Here is a 27,886-nt window from a genome sequence, read left to right as displayed (position 1 = left end):
AGATTATTGTTATTCTAGATTAACTAATGTCCTTTCCCTATCATCCTAAATCTTATCGTACGACGATCACTGCCCCTTCAATGTTCTCCCACTGTCCCTTGATCTATTTGACCTACCTCATTCCCAAAAATTGGGTCTGGTTGTGCCTCCTTTTTTAGGATAAAATGTAGGAAATTCTCCTGAACACAATTTAGGAATTTCCACCCCCGTCTATATTTGAGTAATTGAAGTCCCCGATTTTAACTACACTATGACATCTAGACTTCTCTGCATTTTCCTTGCAGATTTTTCCTCTGCATTCTTCCCACTGGCTGCTGGGCCATAGACTATACCTGAGCAATATATTGCACTCTTGTTCCTTAGCTCCAGCCAATCAATTTTATCCTTGAACCAGAAACATCTAAAACATCCCCTTTCTCCAATACTGCAATACCTTCTTAATCAAAAACACCACCCTTCTTCCTGTTTTTCTCCCCCTTTCCTATCTTTACTGAATACCTTGTAACCAGGAATATGTAAAACCAGACCTGCCTCTTGTTATTTCCACAACTTCGTAATTCCACAAGCCAGTCTGTACCTGTAATATCTCAATCTTATTAACTGCACGCTCTGCATTCACATACATGCAGTGTAATCCTAATTTTTTGACTTCATTACGGTCCCCCGTATTCTGACTTGCCTACAAATTTACTATTCTCTTTGTGTTGTCTATGTCAGCATTTTGTACACCCTGGTATTTCTTGTATTCTCTCCTGGTTGTGCTGTAATTGAAAAGTTGACAAATTGAGAAGAGATTCATGTACTACATTCAATAGAGGAACACTTGTCCTCTCAAGAAATAATGTGCTGCTTACGAATTCTGGAAGGAGCAGAGTTTGCTTGTCAGAATACTATCTGCTTTGTCTTTTTTCTGTTCAGTTCGGGGATAATAAATTCAAGGGGAGTTCACTTTGAATTATGGAATATATTCACTTCTTTGAGAGTAATAACTCATAACTCATACTCCATGTCTCTAGACATCAGAAGGCATCAAGTCCCCAAGCTGATTGTTGACTCGGAAGCCAGCCAGGTCTGTCCAGGAGATGGATTACCACATCAAAAACTCCTCCTGTGCTAAAAAAAGAAATTACTAATGAGTGTGGAACATGCCATATGTGAATCTTTCATTAATATTATTTTGAAATTTTGTTAAAAGTACCAGGCCCCATTCTACTATTGTAAAAAGGTCACTTACAGTGCTGGTAATTCTGTGCAAGGCTGTACAGTGCCATTGCCTTTTTAAAAAGTTGGCAAAGGAAGAGGGCTTCAGAAATGAACACTTTTTTTTTGTTGTGTGCAGCAGCTATTTACTTTGAAATCGGTATATCCTGGTCTCTGAAGAATTAGGATACTGTATTTGTACTGAGTGGTGAAATGGCATTTGATGGTTTAGCATCTGTCCCTTACTATTTTATGTTAGATCTTGCCTCTACAGATCCTTGGAACCGCAGTACATACTGTTTGGATATTCTCCTCAAGGGATTTCAACAGGAAGCAGTTGATTGTGTCTCTGGTTCAGTCCCTTTAACTGGACTATCCAGCAGGTTAACCACTGCCATTTCATTGTGACACCTTGTCTATACAGAGAAAATGGCCATGCGGCCACTACAAAGAATCTTGGCTCAATTGACTTTGCAATTGATTGTTGTAAAAACCAAATCACTTATTAAAATAGCCCCTTCTATGCCCCAACGCCTAATTTAATCACTTCAGTAAGTGTACATTTGGTTGATAGTTTTAAAGAGATTTTCACTTGTTTCTGCTGTCACTTAATAGATGGCGGCTGGGTGTTACCCGAGCAGACTGGTGCGGCAGTGTTGTATCAATTCTGACAGATGAGGCCTGGTTTCCAGCAGCACTGTTGGTAACAAAGTATTGTCATTGGGCAGTGTGGAAACTCCTTTCAAGCTATTCTGTTCTGCTAAATCAAAGCAGTGCTTGTGGCAGGCATGAAACAGCCACTGGAACTGCTAATGGCTCAGAATTTGCCAGAATGGGTCACTTTGTGAAATGCTCCATTGCATAAACCTTTCCCCTTGCCCTTCAGCTGAATATCTTTTGGTCCCTCAACCCATTTGTGGAATGCACAAGTTAGAAGTGGCACCTAGGACCTTGCTGACCAACAACACTAACTATATAATCTCCTCTTAGCCAATAAGACTTAAAAACTGAAAGAACCAAAGGAACTGCGGAGAAGAAAATAGGGTCATTTAAAGTCAAAGCAATCATTCAGAGAAGAAAAGGAGAAGAAAAGATTTATAGAGAGGAAAAAGTAAAGCATGAAAAGTTTATCATCTTGGTAATTTTTTTTAAATCAACCTATTTAGCATGCTGCCACATGGCTGTCATATTCTGAGGTGGGACTTGAACTCCTACATCCTGGTCCAGAGAAAGGATACCACTGTACCCCTGGATATTCTTAGTAATTGCTGACAAAGTTTACTACCTTTTAGAAATGAGACTCTATAGTTCCATTTGTTCTTCTGAGCTCAGGGGTTGAATGGCAATATTGTAAAATAAATCTTGTGATTAATATCACTACTCTACATCAGGGTTAACTTTTTATTTTCTGGAGTGAGTTTTGCTGGGCACTAAATGCTGCAGAAATGCATACATTTCTTGAAAGTCCTGGGGAGATTTTAGCCATGCCAACTTTCCTGTGAGTCTAAAGGATTGCAGATGTTCAAGAAGGCAGCTTGCCATCACCTTTTCAAGGGCACCTAAGGACAGACAATAAATGCTGGCCATCCAGTGATGCTCATGTCCACAAATGAATTAAAAAGAAAAGCTATGTAAACCTTGTCAGGGACATTTGCATCCCATGAAAGAACATAAAAGATAGATGAACAATGCAATGATCTCTGTTACCGTGCAAGCAAGTATACCACTCAGCATGATCATAGTCAAAACGTTGGCTCAGAATAAAGGTGAGTTAATGCCTGTATTTATGGATAATGTGCAACTTATCCAGTAATCTGTGGCTAAGAAGAGTTACCCTGGGAACTCTGTTCCCCAACAGCTGTTTACATTGCTGAATCTTAATTGAATCACCATGCTCTCGGAAGGTACATACTGTGTCCTAATCAATCGTTGCATTTTTTTTAAAAAAAAGTTGGTCCTAGTCAGGGAAATTAGTAGGGGGGTGACCAAATCCGGACCAAAATGCGTTTACTGATGGTCGACGTGTAGAGGAGATTGGGGAGAGAATGTCGAGCAACAACAGTAAGTTTATTACTTGAGTTAAAGATGGCATTGTACTGGGAAACTAGAATCAGAGGACTGAAGGATGCCATGGAAGGTAATATAAGGCTTGTAGAGAAAAGGCATAGCAATGTTATGAAGAAATTTCAGAAAGAATAGTTCAAATTTAATATTTTATGCTTTAAACTTTCAGACAAGTGGATATTTAGTGGTTTAAAAGAAGGCATTGGAATAATGAAGTCTACGTGTGACAAAGAATGTGCAAAGGTTTGGTGGCAGAAGGAGGGCAATGTTACATGAGTGGGCATAAAGTTAGGTGATGGTGAAATGGGATTTAAAACTCTGCTCAATATCAAATCAAATGTAAGGATTCTGTTAGCTTCACTTCGAGTAACTGAAACGGGGACTGCAAACAGCATTTGTGAGGACTGCTGAGAGATCCAACAAGTCTGTGTTGGAATCATTGCTTTTTTATGATGTGTAGATGACTTGTACTTGGATGTGTTCTGCTTTCTGTGCTATATGAACTTGTGGTTCCAAAGGTGTTGAATTTGAAGTTTCCACTTTCATTTGTAGCTGTTTGACTATGTGCGTAAGGTTTATTGCAGAGTTATTTTTTAAATTCATTCATGGATGAGGGCGTCACTGGCTAGGCCAGCATTCCTTGCCCATCTTCATTCCCCAGAGGGCAGTTAAGTCATCCACATTGCTGTTGGTTTGGAATTGCGTGTAAGTATGGCAGTTTCCTTCCCTGAAGGACATTAGTGAACCAGATGAGTTTTTCTAGCTGTCAACAATGACTTCATGGTCATCATTAGACTCTTAATTCCGGATATTTATTGAATTCAAATTCCACCATTGAATCTTGCTGTGGCAGGATTTGAATCCAGGTCCCCAGAACGTTATCTGGGTCTCTAGATTAACAGTCCAGTGATAATACCACTCGGCCATCATCTCCCTTATTCCTAAAGTGAGACCATTGGCAACAATTTGAACAAATGTGACTCCAAGAATTTAAAAAGGAGGGATTATCTCGTGCTGTGTGGGAAGAGCATTAACAGAAGGGTAATAAAATATACTGTACAGCCAAATATGCATTGCTAAAAACAAATGTCCCAATTCACTGAGCAACTCAAGTCTCAAGCTATCATACAACACTGGAAACGTAATGCACTTATGCTGGAATTACCTCACCCATCACATTAATGAGAAGTACTGACATTGTTTAAGTTGTATGCATGTGCAGTAAGATGTACATTATTTGGTAATCCATCAAGTAAAATGTTCTACCTACCAGAATGCTTGATATTCAGCCCCTCAACCCCCACACCAGTTGTTATTATATATAGTCAGATGAAGTGATTGTAAAAGAAATGACTTTGTGAAGACTGAAGTACTTTTCACTCAGCACTTACAGTGAAAAGAGTCAAAGCTGGAGAGAGTCTAAGCCTTTGCATGTTGCAGTATGCATCAAGACATGGTTTTGTTTGCAATTTGTAGAAATAATAGAGATCCTGACTCCCATTTTGGGAAGTCCCATTTTAAACTGGATCAAATGGAAATCCGGTAGCAAGGCATCCTAACGGGGACGATTTGATCTTTAAATCTCTGCATATCTTCACTTTTCCAATTGGGAACCTATCCTCACTAGTACTCTGCTGAGTGATTAATACAGGTGACCTTTTCCTCTATTAGCAACATCAGGTTTTTGATCATCTTCCCCAAGCCTATCTGACTGAGTTTTAGAACACTGCAACACCAGCTGCTGCATCTTTTGTATGCAGGTGTTAAAACTTGTACCTTACTTTTAGTAAGTTTTGACCCAGAGCTTCAGGCTTGCCTCTGTGTGCATATTTTCGAGCTCTTTGGATACCCCTCTCCAAACTTAAAGGAGATTGTTTGTTTTAAATCATCTTTTATGAAGTGCAGTATTTGTTAAACTATCTGGTAGATGTATGTGGGCCTTTGGAAAGGATTATGTAATAAATTAAATTTTGGTGCTGTATGAGATCTTACAGCTAACAGAGGTGTGCGAACAATAACTGTAAGAACAAAATTCTTGTCTTTATGGTATCTGTTTTTAAGAACAGAAATATTTAACGTGGACAAGGAAATCAAACGTTTTGGAGTTCTGGGAATAGAAATGGTGTGCAAATTCCATTTTGAGATCAGAGGGGATAACAAGATCAAAAAAGTCAATAGAAAAAAAGTCTGAACGAAAACATCAACAATCTAAGAAATTAACTGTTGGCTGGACTTGACGGGAAGGTATTGAGAAACAAGATTTTCACTGCCTAAAGCAGGGTACAGAAGAACGTGAGAGGAATGTATGCAGTGAGGGCATGCTATCCAAAACAATTCATTGGAAAGGCACTAGATGAGTGTTAGGTGACCAGAGAAGAAGGTTAATAATCTGGAGAAAGTGAGACAAGAGCCCAAGACAGTATTGAATTGATGTGCAGGAGAGGAATAATCAGTCAGAGTTGGAATATCGGTTACTGCACAGGTCAGTTGAGAGGAAATTAGATCACCATGAACATAACTTGAGACATTTCTACAGACGGGAATAGCAAATTCATTCCAGCTTCTTTGTTTGAATAAATCTTTCATGAGATCTATTTTATTGAGTGGTGTGTACTCCTCAGATAGCTGAGCAAACTGTGATCTTGCTCCTGTGACTTTATCTTAACACCAAGCACCCTTACCACTAGAAGTAATTCCCAGATCAACAGACCATCCTTAGGGCTACTCTCAATATATTGCAGACTGGTGTCGCATTGTCAGTGATTACAATACCAAGCTTCAGCTACTCTCAGCGTGACTGTTTCAGTGATGATTTTCTGTTCTCAACAGCTTTGGTTCATGTTTGTCTGCTTACTTTTTAAAAACAGAAACTCTGCATGTTATTAAAGTACGTAACCAATTGGATGCCAATGTAAGCAAACCTATTGTTAAATCCAAAAGTCCACCCCAATGTGATTTCTCAGTAATTCCAACTGCTGCCTCCTTTGTAACCAGGTGTTAAAACTTATATCTTAACTTTCAGTAAATTTTGACTAGAACTGTTAAGGTTGTCACTGTGCATAATTTGTAGCTTTTCAGATATCCTTCTCCAAACTACTTGAATTCCCTTTAATTCAAGGTAAGATTACAGGAGCATGCTGGAATTGCCTTCCTCAGGTACGTGACGCATTTTGGAAGGATAAATGTGAAAAGAAATTTTAACTAAATGACAATTTTAAAGGACATGCAGGAGCAGATGGATGTCTATCATATATGTAAATGTTTGAAGGCACCAGAGTAGTCTGTTTGTGTTTAAAACAAAAGCAGTTTCAATCCGCCCTTTTCTATTTTGATTTTCAATAGACAATCTTTTGCAGTATCTATAATGGGTTAGGGTGTGGAACAGGATTGGCAGGAGAGCCAAATTTGGTATTTATTCATTCTCACGGTGGAGCTGCCTCCTGTGATCAGTCATACAGCTCCATAAAGAAACATTTGTGTTGTGAAATGTACCAAAACACTTTTAAACCAACCAATTTTTTGTATCATAGTCGCTGTCAATTTGTCCACATGAATCAATAGTAACCAGATCAGCTGTTTAGAATTGTTGGTTAACAGGAAAATATTGGCTAGGACACCAGTGAAACCTTTCTGCTGCTACTTTTGAATAATGCCATGGGATCTTTTCATCCTCCAGAGTAAGTAGACAAGACCAAGATTTAACATCTCATCTGAAAGATGGCACCTATGAAAGCAGAATACTCTTCAGTACTGAAATGAGAGTAGAAAGTGCTGAAATACCCAGAGGCTCAGTCAGCAACTGGGGAGAGAGAAACAAACTTAATGTTTTGGATCAAGGACCTTTCATCAGAACTTGGGAAAGTTTGAAATGTAATAGTTTTTCAGCAAGGTGGCTGCTGGGGCAAGGACAAAAGGAAGGTCTGTGATAGGTAAAAGACAAGACAGTTTGAATGACACAACAGTGATATTCAATGCTAAGTGGAATAGTGATGGGGCAAGAAAAATGCCAAAGACGTGTTGAGAGCAAATGAACTGTTATTAGGAAGCAAAATTAAGAGGAAGACCAAAACATACAAAGAAAGGGAAACAAAATGGAATTATGATATGAAATTATTGAATGTGTTATTGAGTCCAGATTTAAAGTGCCTAATCAAAAATGAGGTCCTGTTCCTCAAGCCTGTGTTGAGCTTCACTGGAACAGGCCAAGGGCAAAGATGTCAGCTTGAGAGCAAAGAACAGAATTAAAATGAAACTCATGTTTGTGCTTGCAGACTGAATGGAAATGTTCTACAATAAACCTATATTAGAATTGATGATCTAGTTTAGATACTGTAAAACCTATGCCTAGCTTTTGGTGTTCACAATTCAAACCTGTCCCCCTTTATCCCAGTAGTATATTCATTCAGTTGAGATATTAAATTGAGGTTCCTTACTTCTGGTTGTGGACCAAAAAATCCAGTGCATTCTTGTAAATGGAGTCACCATAGTCTCAGGAGACCATAGATTTGCGCTCGCTCTTTGCTCTGGGGGGTGGTTTTAGCTTGAGGGTCACCACACCTCAGGTGAGGGACGAGGTTGAGAAGGAGGGTCCCTAATGGTAATATAGGAATTGAACTGGCGCTGTTGGCCTTGCTCTGTGTCGCAAATCAGCTGTCCAACCAAGTGAGCTAACCAACATGCATATTTTAAATAAGGAGGGGTGGAAGCAGTTATCCCTGGTGTTCTGGCCAAAATTTGCTCCAAATACAATAGTTTAAAAACACAGATAATTGTTTGTAGCATCGTATTGTACACAAAATGGCTGCTGCATTCCTACATACAACAGTGAGTACACTTACTGTGTATTTAACAGTATGCCAATTCAGGAAGTTGTGAAAGCACTATAGAGAGAGGCATCTTTTTGTTTTGGTAGGTGGAGTTCCAACTGAATATTTACTTGTAGGTCATTGGCAAAAAACAGGGGAGTGGGTTTAGACAGCTCTTTCAAAAAGGCAGCACAGATGAGCTGAACAAGCTCTGAAGGAGGCCAATATTCTCTCAATGTAATAAACAGGTTAGTAAGAAAAAAAATTTAAACTGTAAAAGAAAATCCTCAAGTTTGTTTTTAAATTTTCATTCATTCGTGGAGTGAGGGTTTTGCTGGATAGGCCAGCATTTATTGCCTATCCCTAATTGCCCAGAGGTCATTGCTATGGGTCTGGAGTCAAATGCAGTCCAGGATGGCAGTTTCCCTCCTACAAGGATATTAGTGAACCAGATGTTTTTTTTTCCCAACTATCAGTTTCATGGTCATCATTAGACTCTTCCAGATTTTTATTTAATTCAAATTCCACCATCTGCTATGGCAGCATTTGAACCGGAGTCCCCAGCACATTACCTGAGTCTCTAGATTAACAGTGCAGCAATTACTAACATTAGGCCATCGCCTCCCCATGTCTACTCCTGCTTCATTAGTTCACTGTGCAACTATTGGTACTTTTTAACCTAACTCCAGGAATAACAAAATATACCTTTACTTTGGACTAAAAATTCTCTCAAATGTTCATTCCTTCAAATTGTCTCAAAGCATGTTACTCATGAATACAGTAGAAGCAAACTGGTCACTAAAGAGGTAACTTTAAATTTTAGAAGCAGAAAGTGCTGAAAAGAGTGGAGCAATTCAGTCACTATCTGTGTAGGGAGCAACTTGTTTTTTTAGATACAAGACCTTCTCTGAGCAGAAACAAAGAGCATTTAAAAATGAGCAAAAACTAAGATGGAGGAGTGCATGTGAGGGAAAATGCTGAAATGGAAAATTTGAGATGGCTAAGTAGCCAAAGTGGTATTGACGTAGGGTAATATGAAACATACTAAGAGATTGAAGATCCTTTAAACACAATGTGAGAATCGATGAGGTGGCGGTGAAAACAAGCTCTAAAAAGGAAACTGGAAGGGCTAACAAAGTACCACAGAACTCAGCAGCCTAAGAAGCTGATAGCAAAAGTGCTCTGGTGGAAGGTTAAATTTCATTTTTCGGCGAAGTAGGGTGTAGTTTATTCAAGTTGGTGAAGTTTCTAGTTGTCTTTGAAATCAGCTAGAATGATTATCTCATTGGCATGCTGCTGTGTTGTCCCATTTCTATAGTGTAGGGAGTTCAGGAAATGAAATCAGACTGCTGATGAACAGGAACTTGCAGCATCTGCTTAGCCACAATGCAGGCAAAGGAGCAGCATTGCTTGTTTTATATATAGAACATATTTGTATAGTGACTGCCCATGTCCTGTTCAAACTGGAGATGATTGGGTAATTCTTCTATAAGTGACTGCTGTTGATTTTACAACACCTACTATTATGAAAGTAGCCTTCATTTGCTAGTGGAAGAACTTATTAAAAATAATTTTTGCGGTAATTTTGGCATAAGCTCAGTTTGCTGTAGTTGAGAAACTTTAAACGTTAATGACTGCTAATGACTCTATTTACTGAATAAAAACTGTTTGCTATTGATAAGTTCTGTCACCTTCCAACTAATGCTGTTGATACTTGCTGTGGGAAAAACAAATTCCTCTTATTTTATATTTAATATATTAGTAGTAAATGTAATGTTTGAATTTGAGTGCCAGATTTGCTGATGCAGTAGTTGCTGTATGGTGCAACCGTGAGCAAATCCTAATGTGGCGGGGCGCAAAATTGGTGCGTGTTTATCAGATTTCTACAAGAAGCTTGTGTCTGGTATTTATGTCAAAGATATTAGACCAGGTATTGTAATTGACTTCACTGCAGGAGCTTGTCAGGGCAGATATTTTCTACTGAACCTATTCAGTAATGTTATTACACACACCACAGCAGATAGACTTGCACTAAGGCCTTCTGGCCCAGAGGTAGGGATACTACCACTGCACTACAGAGCCCTAATATTATGACACCTCTCTGGAGCGGGTGGGACTTGGACCCAGGTCTTTTGGCTCAGAGAAAGGGACACTGCTATTGCACCGCAAAAGCCTCTCAGTTCCTCAGGATAGATATTTTTCTAACCAACCTGTTCGGTAATATTACACATCTCTGAACAAATGGGACTTGAAGCCAGGTCTCCTGGCCCAGAAGTGCTACCGCTATGCCACAAGAGCCCTAGTTCCTCAGGATCGTGTCCTCGGCCTGAGCATCTTTAGCTGCATCATCAATGACCTACTCTTGAAGCTCCCCATTGTGCGCTTGCTAGCAGCCATTCCAATGTTCAATTCCATTTGTAACTCGTACAGTATAATAAAGCAGCCTGTGCTCATGTGCCACAAGACCATCAGGTTTCACCTAATAATTGACAAATAACATTTGTGCTGCAAGTGTGTGACAGTGACCATCTCCAAGAATCTAAGGACTTCTGGTCCATTTTCAGTATCATCGTTGTTACTGAATCCATCATTATCAATACTGTAGGGGGAGTCATATAAATATGATGGCCACAGAGCATGTCAGCAGTCATGTATTCTGTATTGGTAACTCCACCTGATTCCTGCATACCTTTCAACCATCTACAAGACGAGTGTTTGTTGGATGGAATGCTCTCCACTTCCCTGGATAAGTGCAGCTATGAAAATACTCAAAACCATACAGCATCTAAGACACAGGAATTAACCTGTTGGTATCCATCACATAAACATTTATTGCCTCCAACTCAAAATGGCTGCAATGTGATTCATTCACAAGTTGTACTGCAGCAGCTTACCAAACGTAGTCAATAGCAGCTCTGCTAGCTAGTAGGTCAAGGACAACAAGCACTGGGAACATCACCATTTTCAAGTTCTCTAAGTCTCCTACCACGCTGACATGGAGCTGCCTTGCCTTTTCTTCATATTGCTGGATCTATGATCAGAGGGTTGTAAGCTTGAGTTGAGTTTCAAAGCACAGTTTTAGGTGCTGACTTATTTAATCTTGTAGAAGACCAATAAGATTACTGGGCAAGTAATCCAAGGGTTCAGACTGATGCTCTGGCAACACTGGTTCAAATCCTACCATGGCAGCTGGTGAAATTTGCAACAAAATTATATAAGACTAGTGTCAGTAAGGGTCATCAGAAGCTACCTTCAATTAGTAAAAACCTATTTGGTTCACTAATATCCATTAGGGTGATAGAAGACATTGGATAGATGGGATTCAGTTGTCGTCATCCACTTTAGTACCAATGGCATTGATAAGACTGAAGTAATTTTGTTGATTTTAAACAGTTAGGAGTTACATTTGAAAAGCATCAGCACTGGTACAAGCATAAATACAGCAGCAAATAAAGTCAAATGGTGATGAAATCGTTTTTACAAAAAAGCAAAATTAATGTCTCTTTATTTGAATGAACATACTTTTTGGAGCAAAATAAATGAATTCACAATGCAAGTAGAGGTTCATTGGTATAATATATCCATTATGGGTTCACAGTTACAAGGAGATCAAAGAAGAGAAGTAAATATTCATGTATATGGGGTTTTCTGGAAAGATAAACAGAAGGAAAGGGCGGTGGGATAGCTTTGTTAGTATAGGATGAAATACGTACTGTGGGAAGAAATGATCTTGCAGCAGAAAATGTAGAATTCCTATGGGTGGAGGTAAGAAATGACAAGTGGGAGTAATCCATAAGCCCCCACTGTTATGGAGGGCAGAATAAATCAAGAAATAATAGGGGCATGTAAAACAGGCAGTACAGTAATCATTGGTGATTTTAATCTTCTTGCAGATGGGGAAGATCAAATGGGCAGAGTTAGCCGGCAGGAAGAATTTATTGTGTATTTGGGACAGTTTTCTGGATCCAACCAAGAATTAAGCTATTTTAGATCTAGTAATGTGTAATACAGCAGGTTTAATAAATGATCTGAGTGATAGATTTACTGCCTTTTGTGTTTTGAAAATGTACTGTAGCCCTGTAGGATGTCAAATTCCAATCTCCGTGTTTCCTTTTTTCTCTCCTTGGACGGAACAGATTGAGAACACTTTGTGTGTACTTATAGATAAATGTTTTATGAATAAAGTATTTTCTGTAACAAACACTGTAGAGAGTAGTAGATCCATAGGTTGTAATTTTCCATGAATCTTTAAATTCTGGAAAAGTTCCATAGCAGTAAGCTGCCAATATAACACTCTTATTCAAAAATGGAGGGTGTCAAAAAGCAGGTTAACTGTGCCAGTGGATTAACATCTTTCCTTAGGAAAATGTTAGCCTATTACAAAAGATGTAATAGCAGAGCATTTCGAAATGCATAATCCAATCCAGCAGAGTCAGCATGAGGATCGTATATAAGAGTGGTAATGGGTCTCTTATGGTGCCGTGGCAGTGTCCCCACATCTGAACTAGAAGCCCAGTACCAAGTCTCACCTGCTTCAGAGGTGCATTATAACATGTCCAAACAGGTTGATTAAAAGTATCTATGAGCATGGTAGAGAATTGGCTAACGAATAGAGGACAGAGTTGGATAAAGGGGGCATTTTTCAGGATGGCAGCCTATAACTTAATGGACTGCCACAGGGATCAGTGCTGGGGCTGTAGTTAGTAACTTAGTACATTTCACTTCTTCTGTCACCAAGTTTACAGATGACACAACTATTGTGTCGGCAAGCAAGGATGAGACAAAGTCTGTAAAGGTATATAGCCAGTTGAGGTGAGTAAGCAAAAATAGAAAAGGTGGGCTGATGAAATGTAATGTGGAAAAATGTGTAGGTAAAGGAGCTAAATAGTATTTAAATGGAGAGAAACTGCAGAAAGCCACAGCCCAGTGAGATTTGGGAGTCTTCCTGCATGAATCACTAAAAAATAGAACATAAGTTCAGCAGCTAATAGGAAAAGCAAATGGACTGTTGGCCTCTTTATCTCAAAGGGAATGGTATATTAAAATAAGACAGCCTTCTTAAAATTATTCAAGGCACTGGTGTGATCACAGCTGGAAGACTGTGAAAAGATTTTGGCCTCTTACCTAAGAAGATTCTCTAGACTGATCCTGGGCATGGATGGATTTTCTTTTGAAGGGAAGTTAAATGGTTGGGATTGTATCGGAGTTTGGAAGAATGAGAGAAGACCTTTTTGAAATGTATACAATCCTTGGAGAATTTGACAAGATTAATGCTGAGAGGTTATTTGCACTTGGAAGATTCCAGAACCGGAGGGCATAATTTCAGAGTAAGGTGTTATCCATTTAAGAAAGTTGAGGCAGAATTTTGTCTTTAGAGGATAGTGAATTTGTGGAATTCCTTATTGTAGAGGCTGTGTCATTAAGTTTATTCAAGGCTGAGATAGACTGATGTTTAATTAGTAAGGGAATCAAGGATTATGAGGATAAGGCAGGAAGGTGGAGTTGAGGATTATCTGATCAGCCATGATCTCCATGAATAATGGAGGGAAATCACTGTGCCAAAAGGCCTACTTCTGATCTACATTTTCTGTAAAATTCTAGTCTCTATCATTTTGTAAGCACCTAAGGATTAAGTCATTTGGGCAACAAAAACATCTACGCTTGTGGATCTGGAAAGTATAACTTTGAGTGCTGGTTGAACCATTTTCTGAATTGAATTTGCAATTTAGGAAACTCTGAGCTTCGAATTTGAAACTTTGCCCAGGACTGGCTGGCTGGCAGAGTATGTATTGCACTGATTAATCTCAGTCCTCCTTGTTACTCACTCGTAATGAAAATGTTGCTGAATTATTCACGCCAACATCTTGTTGAGCAACCATCCAGTGAGTAGTACACTGATTAATGTCACAATACTTGCAGACTCTGTTCTGTTATAAATTATTGTATCAGTGGGGATTTGTAAAATCAGAGTGTTTCTGTAGCAGACACATAACTAACGGAGAATTCACTTTTTTTATTATCAATTTATCTTAAAAAATTTTATCTATCTTTCATCCATTCTCTATCCCACTATATTTGTATAGGAGAGATGAAGCAATCATGCCCTGAGTCAGCACCACTAATTATGTTCTTTCTCCCTCCGACCTGTTTTATTTCTTTCAAAAATCAAAATTATTGTCTGTCTTGAGCAAACTGTCAGGATTTTGTGTAATTCCAGAAAAATGCCCTGATGAATCCATTGAGGTCACTCAAGTGTCCACGCTGCTTTTTAAAATTAAAGGAGCAAAAATATTTACCATCCTGCTTCTCTGCTTTATTTCATTCCTTGGTTTTTATTTTGTAACTTTCTTTTTTTTATTCTTTCCTTAAAATTGATTCTTAGTAAATTGTAAACTGACTGTGGCTTCGCTTATTTTTATTTCAAGCTTTTTTCTTTCTATATTATCTTGGGTTGTTTTTTTTTTTGCAAGTTCCACTGCGGGTGGTGTTTTGGTGTGCTATTGAGCTTAATTGATTTTGTTTCATGGCTGTTCTGTCTTTTGTTGTACCTGAATAGAATGGGCCCATGCTCTTTGATTACAAAAAGAGAGGTGAAATATAGTTTAAAAAAAACTCTAAGGGGCTTCGTAGGGTTGATGCTGTGATGACTTCCTTTTGCACTGTGTGTCAAACAGAGGTCCGTGGCCCTTAGAATAAAAGGTCAGTCATTTAGGGCTGACAGGAGAAATTTCAGTCAAGTAGTTATACATCTTTGGAATTCCAGAAAACTGGCTGCTCAGCCAGCAAGTAGATTAAAAGCTGAGACTGACTGGGAATCGAGGAATATGGGATTAGGGTGGGAGAGTGGTTTTTCTGTAAAAGATCAGCCATTATTATAGTGAATGATGGAGTGCGCTCAAGGTATAATGGGTACTTATTTCTTTTGGCTGTCCACACAGCCTTTTTTTAATTAAAGTCATGCTGGTTGAGAGCTAGATATTGGCGAGAGTGCCAGGAAGAATGCTCCTTGCTTTAATTAAGAACCATAATGTATCTTTTTAATTTCGACCTGAGAATAAATGGAGATTCAATTTAATGTCTTGTATGAAAAACAGTACCTCCAACAGTGCAACACACTCTTGGTGCTCTCAGGAAAGAGTACTTTGTACTGATATAATGTACTGGGGGACCTTGAGGTTTGACTTCAAGTCACAACTTTCTGGCTTGAATGTCAGAGTGACTGAATGTGACTGACAGTTTAAAATGTAGCGTTATCTTAAAAGGTTAGCATTATCTTATCAAGTGGATGATAGATGGATTTGTTTCACTTCTGGCAGTACAGCTATATACTGGCTTGATGATCTACTGTAATACGAGTACAGTTGATGCAGGTCAAATAATGGAGAGTAGAAAGGTATATAAATAGGAATGTAGTGATTGAAATCAGTATTTCAGATATCCTATTGAAGTACTCCCTGGGACTGAATGAATGAGCTGTTTGAATACTTCTAATGGGCATGCTTTTTATATACTCCAAAAGCTCAGCTTGCAAGATAAATACAGGCCTAAAGTTGTGACCTGTTATGGGTCAATATTAGCTCCAAATGCGCTGATAGATAAGTTGCAGAGTCGCTCCTGAATTTCTGAATGCAGTTCAGGATGTGGATTTTGAAATTGCCATTATTTAAAACCGTAAGGATAGATATCAAGATATTGTATAGTGCTCAGGGTTGATGTTACATGAACTATAAGACCAGCTCGGTATCATCAGTTGAAGATGTACTCAGCTACTCCACTGCACCTCCTTGGATATTTATTAACCTTCGCAAAAGGTTGCTCCATTTTTCTGCGAGATAAACTGTAACCCACACAGTTAAAACAGGAACTGAACTCTGGATTTCTGTACCTGCCTAATGGACTAAAATGAATATTCCAAACTTCTCTTTGGTCCTGTTTCTTTGATTTATGATATAATTTGCTTCCATGAATGCCCTTTATAAAGCACTAAGTAATTCTGGTGTTAGCTTACTGCATTAACTCCACTGCCAGACCTATCAGGTTGCCTGGGGAGATAAAGAAATTCATACTAAGTGCAATACTTTTTGTTTTGGCCACAGGTTGCATCTGAACACGAGGTATCGTGCTCATTCTCCTTTTCAGCGATCTGCTTGGACTTCAGTAGCTTTCCCAGTTCCGTCTTGGCAGAATAAGATGAGTTCAGCAACCAAGACTTTAATGTGAATCTGAATGTACACAGCAATATTGGAGATTCCACAGGATGGTATGCTGTCTTCACCAAAGCAGTGAATCTTCTGTCCTAGTGTGAAGTGTTTGAGAGTAGGCTGCAACTTACAAGAGAGAATTTTCCAGAATGCCTTTGGATAAGTGATGCCAGAAAAAAATCCCATGAATGTGGATCAGAAAGAGACAGGAAGCATCACTGGTAAGAACAGAAACAAAATTCTGCATTTGAAGAGGTGAAAACTGAGCTTTTCTTTTAAGTGTAATGTGGGACTTGAATATAATTGCATATTACTGAATTCAGCAACCTGCTAGTTATAGGCTTGATTCTGGTCTAAGTAGGTGAGCCAGGATATCAATGAGATGTGAATTTGCCTGTCAGGGAAGTAGTCTTAATGTTAAGCTAATGGTTTATTGGTGTAGTACTAAAGGGTAACTTAAGTTTTTTGATGTAACTTAATTTTAATTAAAATAGATTATAAAATATTATTTAATTCTAAGATTCTGGTTTGAAAACAACATAATTTTCTCTTTGGCTGTACAAGAATTAGGTGTCAAGTTTGACTCCACGGCACTGAAGTGTCTATTAGTGTAAATTAAGCAGTTCTGATACAGTTCTGTTATGTCTTGGTGCTTGTGATATTGACACGTCGTGTATTTTAATAATTGTGTGCTTTACCTTTAAATTTAACAAAATCATGTCACAGACTACTGAAAGAAGGATAGGAGATTTTTGCAAGACTAGAGGGAGGTAGGAGGGCAGAGGGTTTTAAACTGAATCTGGGAATCTGAGACAAGTGAAACTTGAGCACTGGAACAGAATATAAAAGAGCTGAAGAATAAGTGCAGGGACACTGGGATAGTTACAGCCAGTGAGGAACATGTGGAAAGGACAAAAATTTTGAAATTGATACTGTTGGGAAACCTATGACGGCTGTCTAAGATAGATGTAATGGAAACAGTGATAGGCATTGGTTGTGGCGGTATGCTGTGTACAGTGGAATAGTGTCCGAGCTGCAGTTTGAAAGGGACGAGAATTAAGGGTGAACCAGCCACTAAATTGGATGTGTCCAGGTTTGATTACTTCAGTGTCTGCAGGTCAGATGGAGATGAATAACGTTACCAAAATTGATTTTAGGATGGATTAGCAGCTAAGGAAAAGGATATTCATGGGAACCAAGAAGAGATGGTTTTGATTTTGCCAGTGTGGAATTGAAATTGAATTTCTTGTCCATCCAGGATTTGATGTAGGAAAGAGTCTACAATGCACCCAGGTGATTGTTAAATGGAAGTAGACTAGGAGGAGAGATGGAACAACATGTTTTGCATTTCTAATTTCAATTCGTTCTTAGTCATTCAATTGGAAACAACTTTGTTCCAGGAGGTACTCCTGATTTTTGGAGTGGTTGATCCCGATGGTAACGTGGGTGTAGGCAGAGAAGCTATTGCAGGAGATCAACTGAGCCTGTTGGGCTAGTTAATAAAAGGAACCAGGGAAATGGAGCAGAGCAGATGCAGTGCAGGAGAATGGAGAGGGTATCCTGTGCAACATGATGGAAGAAGAATTGGCTGAATGAGAGGAAGCAGCAAGTACTAGGTAGGAAAGTGATTTAACATTGACAAGATCTAATCAATGGAGTGCCTGACAAATCAGTGCCTATTGTAGCGCCTACACTTAACAGAAAGAAGTGGTTTTTTTTTGAAAAATTTGTTTAAAAAAGACTTTTACAGCTGAAGTCTCCATTTTGAAAATTATCATCTGGTTCCAGGATGCTGCAGCCACACAATTTCAGCCTTTACTTCATCATTTGATTACTATTGTGTAATTACTAATTGGGTCTGTGGTATGTCACATATTTGAAATACTGGCAAAGCAAGGATACACAGTGAGACTCTCCGAAATGTGGTCAGTGGCCTTTGTGTAACCTCTGAACTCTTGCAATTAAGTCTTTAAGCAAATTTAATGCTTCTAAAAGGTTTTAATGTTTTTGTGGGATGTCCTGTTATAATTGTTTTGTGGATCTGGATATTTGGACAGCGTTGTTCCTAGTGCAGTTGATCCACTGGTAGATAATCTTCAAGCAGATATAAATTTAACATGGATTTCAACTTTGTAGCTGCAACCAGTGAAGCCAGAATGCTGGAACATCAGTGGCACATAAGCAAATCAATTCCTGGAAGCAAACCGAGCTTTTAATATTCTGTGGTAAACCCAACTCAATTTCAAGCCATAGTCAAAATTTGAGGAGCCAAATTACAATCTCGAGTGTTTTCAAAGGAAATACATGATGAAGCTAAAAGGTGCTTGCATAACGATAGTTCATGCATTCAGTTTAAATGCAATGAAACAGGATGTACCATTTGTACCCAAGAAATTGCTGCTTAAGCAAGCAGGTGCAAGGCTGTGACTCTGAAATGATCTGGATGCTAAGTTTGCCATAACCGGTTTGTGATCCAAGAATTCTGCCGTGAGCAAATACATCAGTAACCAAAGTGGAGAGATTTAAACAAATTGGCAAAGGAGCTATAAAGGGGAAAAAAGGCAATTTTGTCAGTTGCTCATAACTGAAATGCACTGCCTGAAAGTACGGAATCAACTCCTAAAATATTTTTTTAAAACCAATAAGAGGAGTGCTTGAAGGGGACTGATTTTCAGGGTTATGGGAACAAAGCTGTATGTGAGACTAAACTGGACTGTATATTTAAAGAGCTGACGCAAGTCTGACTGGCCTAATGAATCTTGCGCCGCTGAGGGAGGTCAATGATGTTGAAGGTGTAAAATTAAGTAAATAGTGTTGGAGGAGGCTAGCATGGTTAAATATCATGATTGGTGAAAACCCACTTTCTAATAGTAGAATGCATGGGGCGGATCTAGTTTAGTGTTACTGAGTCACATTTAATCCCATCTGGTCACACCCAGGCGTTGTTTTGATTCTTTATTTATTGAGTGATGCAATCAGTTCTATCCCTGGCTTCCCATCAGAAAATAGTGGTACTTACACCCCAGAGAGTCAAGCAGATTTACTCTTCCTTTTATCAAAAATTACACCGCTCTTCAGTGTTAGCTTGAACTTTATACTGAAGTGATTCTCTGAGAAGAAATAGTGGGCATAGAGAAACCAGTATTGTGTGCATAAATTCTGACCAGTGTCATTTGAATGACTGTCATGCTGCAGTCTCTGTTTATTGAAGCAAAGATTCATCTAACTGACCCGAAAGGAATTATTTTGAACGTGGATTACTAAAATCCTTTTTTTTTTTTTTTGAAGCTTTAGCTCTTTAAAGCTTCTTATCCTGGCTGACTTTGGATCAGGGAGGAGGAAAACTCTGTTAAATATAACCCATAATGTGGAATATTGGGAGAATTTTCAGAATTTCATGTCTAATTATTGTTCCAGAACTTTAATAATTTCCAAACACAGTTTCCTCCTACTCTATTCCACAGAGACTTTACTACACTTCAGGCAAACTCAACTGATTATGATTTCAATAATTTGCTCTATTTTAAGAAGTCATTGCAACAAAATAAGGAGAGTTCTGTGTACTGTCTGATCTTATTTTCAATGGCTAGAATAAGTGTCTTATCAAGAGAATTTACCGTTCTCAATGTTGACCAACACCTGCATTGCAGCACATCTATTAGCATGTTCAATAAAGTCAGAGTCACAGAGGTCAACAACACAGATAAAGGCCCTTTTGTCCCATCAAATCTATGCCAGTCAGGAACAACCACCTAACTATTCTAATCCCATTTTCCAGACTTGGCATTGCCAGTGTACATTTACAAAGTACGTAAACATTATGAGAGTTTCTGAAAGAGAACATTTTCTTAATGTCTGTTTTCTTTTAGAAATCAAGTACTGTTTTTTTAGCAATTGGAACAACATTTAAAATAAGTTTTAAAATTTCTTGAATTCTTAAAGTAATATTGACTTGTTTTCATCTTGTGCATCCATCAATTCTATATACGTGTTTATGCTGCATATGAGCTTCCTCCCACTCAATGCTTACTTTGTTTCATCATATTCTGCGAATCTTTTCATCCTCATGTATATACCTATACAATATGTCTCAACCACGACAAGTGGTAATGAGTTCCACATCCTTGCTACTATGAATTACTACGAATTCAGAAGGCCTTCTGAATTCATCTCTTGGCCAATGTGATTATGTATTATTTAAGGATTACCTTTTGAGTGAAACATCTCCACATCTGTTCAATCAAACCCTTTCATAATTTTAAAGACTTTTGTGAGGTTACCTTTCACTTTTCTCTTTTGAAGAGTTTTTTGTTCAGTTTTTTTTCCATAAGGAAGTAAAATTTGAGACAGATAAGCAATCTTTCTGATTTTAACTGTTTTGATAAGATTTTGAGCAAGCTAATTTTTAAATCTAATGTTAATTTGTTCCTAGGGAGTATTTTTACGGTTACTGCCATTTACTCATTGGAGCTCATCGCTCCATCGGTTAACCAGGAAGAGGTTTGCTCAGGTAAACATCACATTGAGAAGGTCTTTGAAAGACTTTTAAAATCTGTGTGAAAAGTACGAGGCTGAATCTAATTTAGAATTTGCACTGAAGATTCAGGCTAGTTGGACTGAATAGTGTCTGCTGTGGTGCTTTTACTTCAGACAATGGAGTGTTAGGGAAAAATCTGAAATACTAGAAGTATTTAGAAGATGAAACATGATTTGAAACTTCTTTTTAAATGTTCCGTTACTTAACACAAACTGTGTGTATGTATATCTCTCTTGTATAATTTTCTCCAAAGGTTTACTACACATTTTGTCAATGACACTCGTTATTACTGTGACTGGGAGAATACACTAATACTCGAGCACAACTACTCCATCAGTCACGCCGTTCGCAGAAATATGTTGATTTTAGTTGCCATTATGACCATTGCTTCTCTTTTGTACTTCTATCCAGAATAAAAAAAAAAGTTCACCAAACTCCTTTAAAAACTGAAAATGCTCCTTGAATCATGGACAAAATTTATTCTTAAAGCATCAAACACTACATAACGTCTAATTTATGATCGGAATTAAAACTATATCTCTTTAATTTCAAACACACCATACTGTCAAAACACACAAAGGTAGCCATCTCTGCAGAATGATGGTTTTTAAGAAAAAAGCAAAAGAGGAGAAAAATCCGGTCAGCCAAGTGTATAGAAGCAGAAGGTAGAATGTCATTACTTCTCATATCCATGTGATTTGCTGTCGGCAAAGTTGAATTGTTGACCGAGATGGATGGTAGAAGTCTAGTTCTGATTTGCCATCAGCCAGGATTCAAAAATTGGAGAATTTTCGTCGGAAAATTTAGTCACAGTTCAGCCTTTCAGATTTTACAAGGTAGCCAGAAACACTGGTAATTGGAAATTATTTCAAGTTCTCAGAGCTTCAACTGTGAAAAGGATGCCTGGAGGATTGGTGCAGTATCTGCGGTACATACTTCACAACCACCCTAAATCTTAATGTAGAATTCTAAATCTAGAGGTGGTTGCTAACTAACCATTTGCCTGAGGCCCCTAGTTGCTTCAAAGCCACGATGATCATGTTAAAGCAATAAACTCTTCCTCTTATCTCCTTAAGCTTTGACTCTTTTTTTTCCAACATCTGTTTTTTTTTCAGTTTACAGTAGGTGACTTCCAGTGCAAGTCAAACGAGTGATCTGTGGGGGCTGTTGTGGTGCGATGGTAATGTACCAGCCTCTGAGCCAGGAGACCTGGGTTCAGGTCCCACTTGGTCCAGGGGAATGTAATGACAATACCCGTGGAGAAGAAAATATAAAGTTGGTGACCTCGGTCCTTGATAAAATTATTTGATCTGAAAATGTCAAAACTGTGCTACATCTTCCATTTTTTTTTATATAGTTCCTAATTATAAATAATTCCCAGCACTTGCAATGTGGCTTGATTGGTACAGACAATTTCTGACAAGAAAACTATGTCAGAAATGGTTGGAAACTGAGGGTTTGATGCATCTGAGGAACTCTGTTTGTAAGGGAGAAACTACTGGGGAAATTAATGAGACCAAAACCCCAACAATCCCCTAACTTTTATGGGCTATCTCTTTGGATTCTACGAGTACATATAAAGAGACTGCATGACTTAACAGTAAGGAATTCTAGAATAGTTCCAGTGGATTGGAAGGTGGCAGCTGTAACACTGCTATTCAGAAAAAGATGGAGAGACAACAGAGTTACCAGTCATTGAAGATGCTGGAATCCATTTTGAAGTAATTGGTAACAGGCACTTGGAAAATCATTTGGTTACAGTCAACATCCTGTCATGAAACATGAAATGTTTGGGAAATCAATTGCAGTTCTTTGAAGATATAATTGGTAGTTTAGCTAAAGATAACCCAGTAGAAATAATGTATTTGGATTTTTGAAAGGCATTTGATAAGGTGTGACATGGATGTTTATTCTATAAGATTTAGGGTTTATGAACTGGAGGAATATATTAGCATTTATTGAGGATTGGCTAATGGTTGAGAAACAGTTGGAAGAAATGAGTCATTTTCAAGTTTACGGGTGGTTACTTGTGAGGTGTGACAAGGATCAGTGTTGGAACTTCAACTATTAATAATATATATGAATGACTTTGTTAAGAGACAATGGCGCTGTATCCCAGCTTGATGATGTGGAGCTCTGGAAATAAATGCTGTGCCAAATATAGATTCCGCAAAAGGATATATACAGATGGAGAGAATATGAGGGTACTGACTTTGGTATGAAAGCAGGTTGTTTTTAAATGGTAACAAATTGAGAGGTGTTTGGTGCACAGGGAAATCAGATGCTAGTAAGCCAATTTTAACATGCAGGAAGGGCCCGGGTCGGGGATCATATCAGGACCCAATAAACAGGGCCTGCAACTATAGGGGCATGGGTTGGGGGGTTGTGGGCCAGGAGCAAAACTGGGATTTCTGATCTCTGTCCCTGGCCCTGCATGCATGTCCAGCAAGCAATAGAGAAGGCAAACCTTTTGTTAGCCCTTATTACAAGCAGTTTACTTTACAAGCATGAGGAAGCCTTGCCACAATTGTTCAGAGCTTAATGTGACTACACTGGGAGTACTGAGATGTGTACAACACAATTGTGATTCTGCTCTGATGAATGTGAAGCGGTGACCCTGAAAAGTGTTTCTGTCCCTGTTACCAGATGTGTGCAGCAGTGAGGATTTGCCTGAAGTGGAACTTGTGAGCCTGATTGAAGATCAGCTAGCCAGGTACCACCTGCGGGCAGACTCCCTCTATCTCTATCAGAACAAGGACTGGGAGCAGGTCCCCGCGTACCCTGGCCATGCATCCAGCGAGTTATCTCCTGCCCAGGCCGAGGAGACCTTTCGCTACATGGGTAGGTGATCCAGTCGTTGGAATGTTTTTTTTTCATTTGAATGATTTATTATCCCAGAGTTTGTGGGTTGTCATGAAGTGAAGAAACTCACAGCTGACCTTGAAAGAATCTTGCTGAGCACTTCACCTATAGGTATGTACTGATAGAGCAGTTGATTAAATTGCTCTTCACTGCAGCTCCACACTGGGAATATGTATTATCAGGATGTCCAAGCAGCCAGTCACATTACAAGGTTTTATCAGACACACAAATGAAAATGAAACGAAATTAAAATCACTTGTCAAAAAAAAAATCTACATAGTACAGAGTAAAATTTGGGGCATACACCTGAGGTGAAGTAGAAACTAAAACATTTCAAAAACTAATTGATCAGTTAACAGCATTCCAGGGCAAATTTTATCAAATTTTATTAATCATACTGCAGTTAAATGCCCAACTACACATTTGAAACCCTTTTTAAAAAGTGTTCATTGTGGGTGCAGGATAGCTGAAATGATTTCAGTGCTTGCAGGCTCTGGTTGTGTCCCACAAGTCTGTGACAGACTTCAGGTTTTCCGTACTAATTTGTACGTATGCAAAATCCTAAAGTTATGTTAGTTTCTGAAGAGTAACAAGGGCTCATTGTTAACCACAAAACTGGTCCATTCCCTCGGTTCAAAAGGCACATGATCTGGCAATCTACCCAAGATCGTGCTTGTGCACATGCCTGCCCATTTTTTCAGAGCACAGCCTCAATTTTTGACCTGTTGAATGGATTTAGTTTAGTAAATGGGTGCAAAAGGTCAAGCAGGAAATACAGGATGTCTTGAGATGTGGTTGCATCAGAGAGTGCTAGCAAAACTGGGATCAGTGAGTATCAGGGGGTAAACTCTCTGATTGGGGTCACACTGGGGCATAGGAAGATGATTATGGTTGTTCAAAGTCAGTCGTCTCTGCTCCAGGACATCTCTGCAGGAATTCCTCAGGGTAGTGTCCTAGGCCCAACCATCTTCAGCTGCTTTCCCCCCCACTTCCTATCATCAGGTCAGAAGTGGGGATGTGCGATCATTAGCGAACAACGTTCAGCACTATTCGTGACTCCTCATACTGAAGCAGTCCGTGTTCAAATGCAACAAGATCTGGACAAAATCCAGGCTTGGTCATTACTTGCCATGTCAGCCCATCTCCAATAAGAGACAATCTAACCACTGTCCCTTGATATCACTGCTATCGCTGAATTCCCCACTAGTAACATATTTGGGGTTACCAATGACCAGAAACTCATTAGGACTTGCCACACAAACACATTGGCTGAAAGTAGGTCAGAGGCTAGGAATACTGCGGCCAGTAACTCGCCTCCTGACTTCCCAGAGCCAATCTATCATCTACAAGGCACAAGTCAGGAGTGCGATGGAATACACACCAGTTTCCCAGATGAGTGCAGCTCCAACATCACTCAAAGCATGATACGATCCAAGACAGAGCAGCCGTTTAATCGCCATCACGTCCACAAACATCCCCACCCTCCACCACTGACCTTCAGAAGCAACAGTGCGTACTATCTACAAGATGCACTGCTAAAATTCACACAAGATCCTTAGAGAGCACCTTCCAGCCTCATGACCACTTGCATCTAGAAGGGCAAGGGCAGCAGATACGTGGGAACACCACCATCTCCCGGTTCCCTTCCAAGCCATCAGTCACCACTCCCCATTCTGACTTGGTAATGTATCGCCATTCCTTCATTGTCAAAATCCTGGAATTCCCTCCCTAAAAGGCATTGTGGGTCAACTTAGTGCACGGATTGTGGTGGTTCATGAAGGCGGCACAAGGGCACCTTCTCAAGGGCACCTTGGAATGAGCAATAAATGCTGGCCAGCCAGCAAGGCCCACGTCCTATGAGTGAATTAAGAAAAATACATGTGTGTTTGAGACGCATTCTCACAGTCCAACCCCTGTGTGATGAAGGGCTAAGCTGGTTATCACTCTGTCTCACTTGGCATAAAAGTCTGCCCTCTTTATAGAGAGAGATTGTTTTTGAGACATCAGAAGTTAGCTTACACACTGGCGTCTACAATAAGTATTATGGTCAATGTTGGAATGCTAGATGTGCGGCAAAAAAACTCCCAGAACCAGCAGTATGGTAAGACCAGTTCATCTTTTAGGGTTGTTGAGGGATAAATACGTTTGCCAGGGATCTTTAATGTCCACTTGAGAGGCATGGGAGACCCCATTTTAACGTTTCATCTGGAAGACTGCAACTGTTGCAATGCAACAGCTGCGTAGAATGCCAGCCCAGATCCTTTTGTTCATGTTGAGGACAAGCATTGATACTTGGTAGCTGAAGGGGAAGTTGCTTTGCAGCCAATTCAAATGTCTTGACGCTGTTCCTTGACCAATGTGGGCTGCTCCTCTTGGTGTCTAACAAGTGTTTGTTTCATGAAGTAAAGACCATGCTGGTACAGAATTGAATCATGACGTGAATGCATTTAATTTTAAATATCTTGTTTAGGGTTTGACTGTTGCATAGAATTACAAGATGCTTTTTGCTCACCTCTTCCAGTCTGGCTGCGTGAACGTGCCTGCAATATAATGTTATAAGGTAGAGATTTCAGAGTTGTGAATGTCATGGAATATGCTTGGGATATGTTCCATCTGTTTGCATATAACTAACCTTTTTTTTGTATATGCGGTTGGAATTTTCAATATTCTTAGTGAATCTCAAATTCTTGCGAGCCTTCCTCGCACCTCCAAGGTCCTCTCTTTGATTTGTTAAATTAATCATCTTTTAACCAGGAATTTTGTTTTGCCATATTGTTAACTTCTTTGTGGCAAGGTTAATTCGCAGTGGAACTAAATTTTGGCCATTGGTATTTATCAACCAACTGGTTGAATTTTCTTTGTAAAGAATTTTGCTGCTAATACCAGAACTCTGTAATCACATCGCTTCTAATACTCAGCAAGTCCATTTTGCATATATCTGAAGGTGGGCTCTGATCTTTCAAATTCTGGTTTGAGGTCATATTGTGACTGACAGGATGTGTGGTTGCCACAATCCCCAATGTGTATGTGCACTTTCTAGGACACGAACAATTGAAAATTCATGAAAGCTGCTAATAACTGGTGATCCTGTGTAAGACTTTCAGGAGAAGTTTCCTACAACAGCCCTTTTCCATTATGTGGAGAAACACTGATCTTTTCTTTAGTGTTTATGACCCATTCGCTCCCATCACTCCAAGTTATTATCTAAGGAATGATCTGCATTTAGGCATTCTGTCCTGTTCTGAGGTGGGGAGTGTGATAGGCACAATCCTCTGAATAAGTGTCATAGCAGTAATGTTACTAAATTAATAATCTAGAGCCATCAGCGCTAATATTGTACAAATATGCTGTTTAATTCTACCATGTTTAAATTTGAATTCAATATAAAAAAATCTTGGAATTGAAAGCTTGTCCAACTATGGTCATGTAACCATTGCCGTTTGATCGAAATATCAATTTGGTTCACAAATGCCCTTTTGAGGACAGAAATCTGCCATCTTTGTGTGGTCTGCCTACAGATGACTCCCACAGTCTCAGCCATGTGGTTGACTGTGAAATGACCTGGCAAGCCACTCTGTTCAAGGGCATTTAGAGATGGTCAATTGAATGCTGCCCCAACCAGCAGCACCCACATCCCGTGAACAGATTTGAAAAAAAACCTCCAAACCTGGCGTAATGTGGAATAATTGTCTAATTATGAACCTGAATCATTGACTTTTGACCAGGCATTGCTGTTTCCCACACCACATTGTTCATCACGTCCGCGGGATGAAGTGTCCATTCAAGTGACATTCACATTAAAGTGGCCATAGTGTGGATTACAAAGCCTTTTCAACAATTGCATTTTTGAGGCTGCTGCAGGAATGGAAAAATGACCTAAGGTCCTTGCCCCTCCCCCTACCAATCACCACCAGGCCTCAGAGTTCCCTGGGGGACCTGCTGTTGGAACTGAGGGGCTACAATGAAGTGAGCTGCAAGGACCTAGAGGAAGGGGGCGGGTAATAGCCAAGGAAGTCAGTGATCCCTACAAACTAGATACTGCACCAAGCGCATTGAGAGCTTCAAGATGGGACGGCGAGTGAATGGTGGCAGCCCCACACTAATTGGCCCAGCATTCTGTTATGCAGCAATGCTCCGGTCAACCCATGATACAGCTCCATGTGTATCCATCTCTGCCACCCTTCAGTGATGGGCACCTTCTTGGCACTGGTGATGTG

General features: G+C 39.3%; 1 protein-coding gene across 1 annotated transcript in view; it reads left to right on the top strand.

Moving 5' to 3' along the window:
• trak2 (trafficking protein, kinesin binding 2) overlaps positions 1-27,886 on the top strand; it is a 69,748-nt gene that overhangs the window by 7,322 nt on the left and 34,540 nt on the right. Inside the window, exons 2-3 of the mRNA XM_020528022.2 lie at positions 16,166-16,491; positions 23,454-23,648. Coding sequence (XP_020383611.2) covers positions 16,437-16,491; positions 23,454-23,648 — 250 coding nt within the window. The 5' untranslated portion in view covers positions 16,166-16,436. The remainder of the gene's footprint in view (positions 1-16,165; positions 16,492-23,453; positions 23,649-27,886) is intronic.

The sequence above is a fragment of the Rhincodon typus genome, chromosome 7 (genome assembly GCF_021869965.1).
Source record: "Rhincodon typus isolate 14 chromosome 7, sRhiTyp1.1, whole genome shotgun sequence".
NCBI lineage: Eukaryota > Metazoa > Chordata > Chondrichthyes > Orectolobiformes > Rhincodontidae > Rhincodon > Rhincodon typus.
This window is presented reverse-complemented; position numbering and strand designations above follow the sequence as displayed.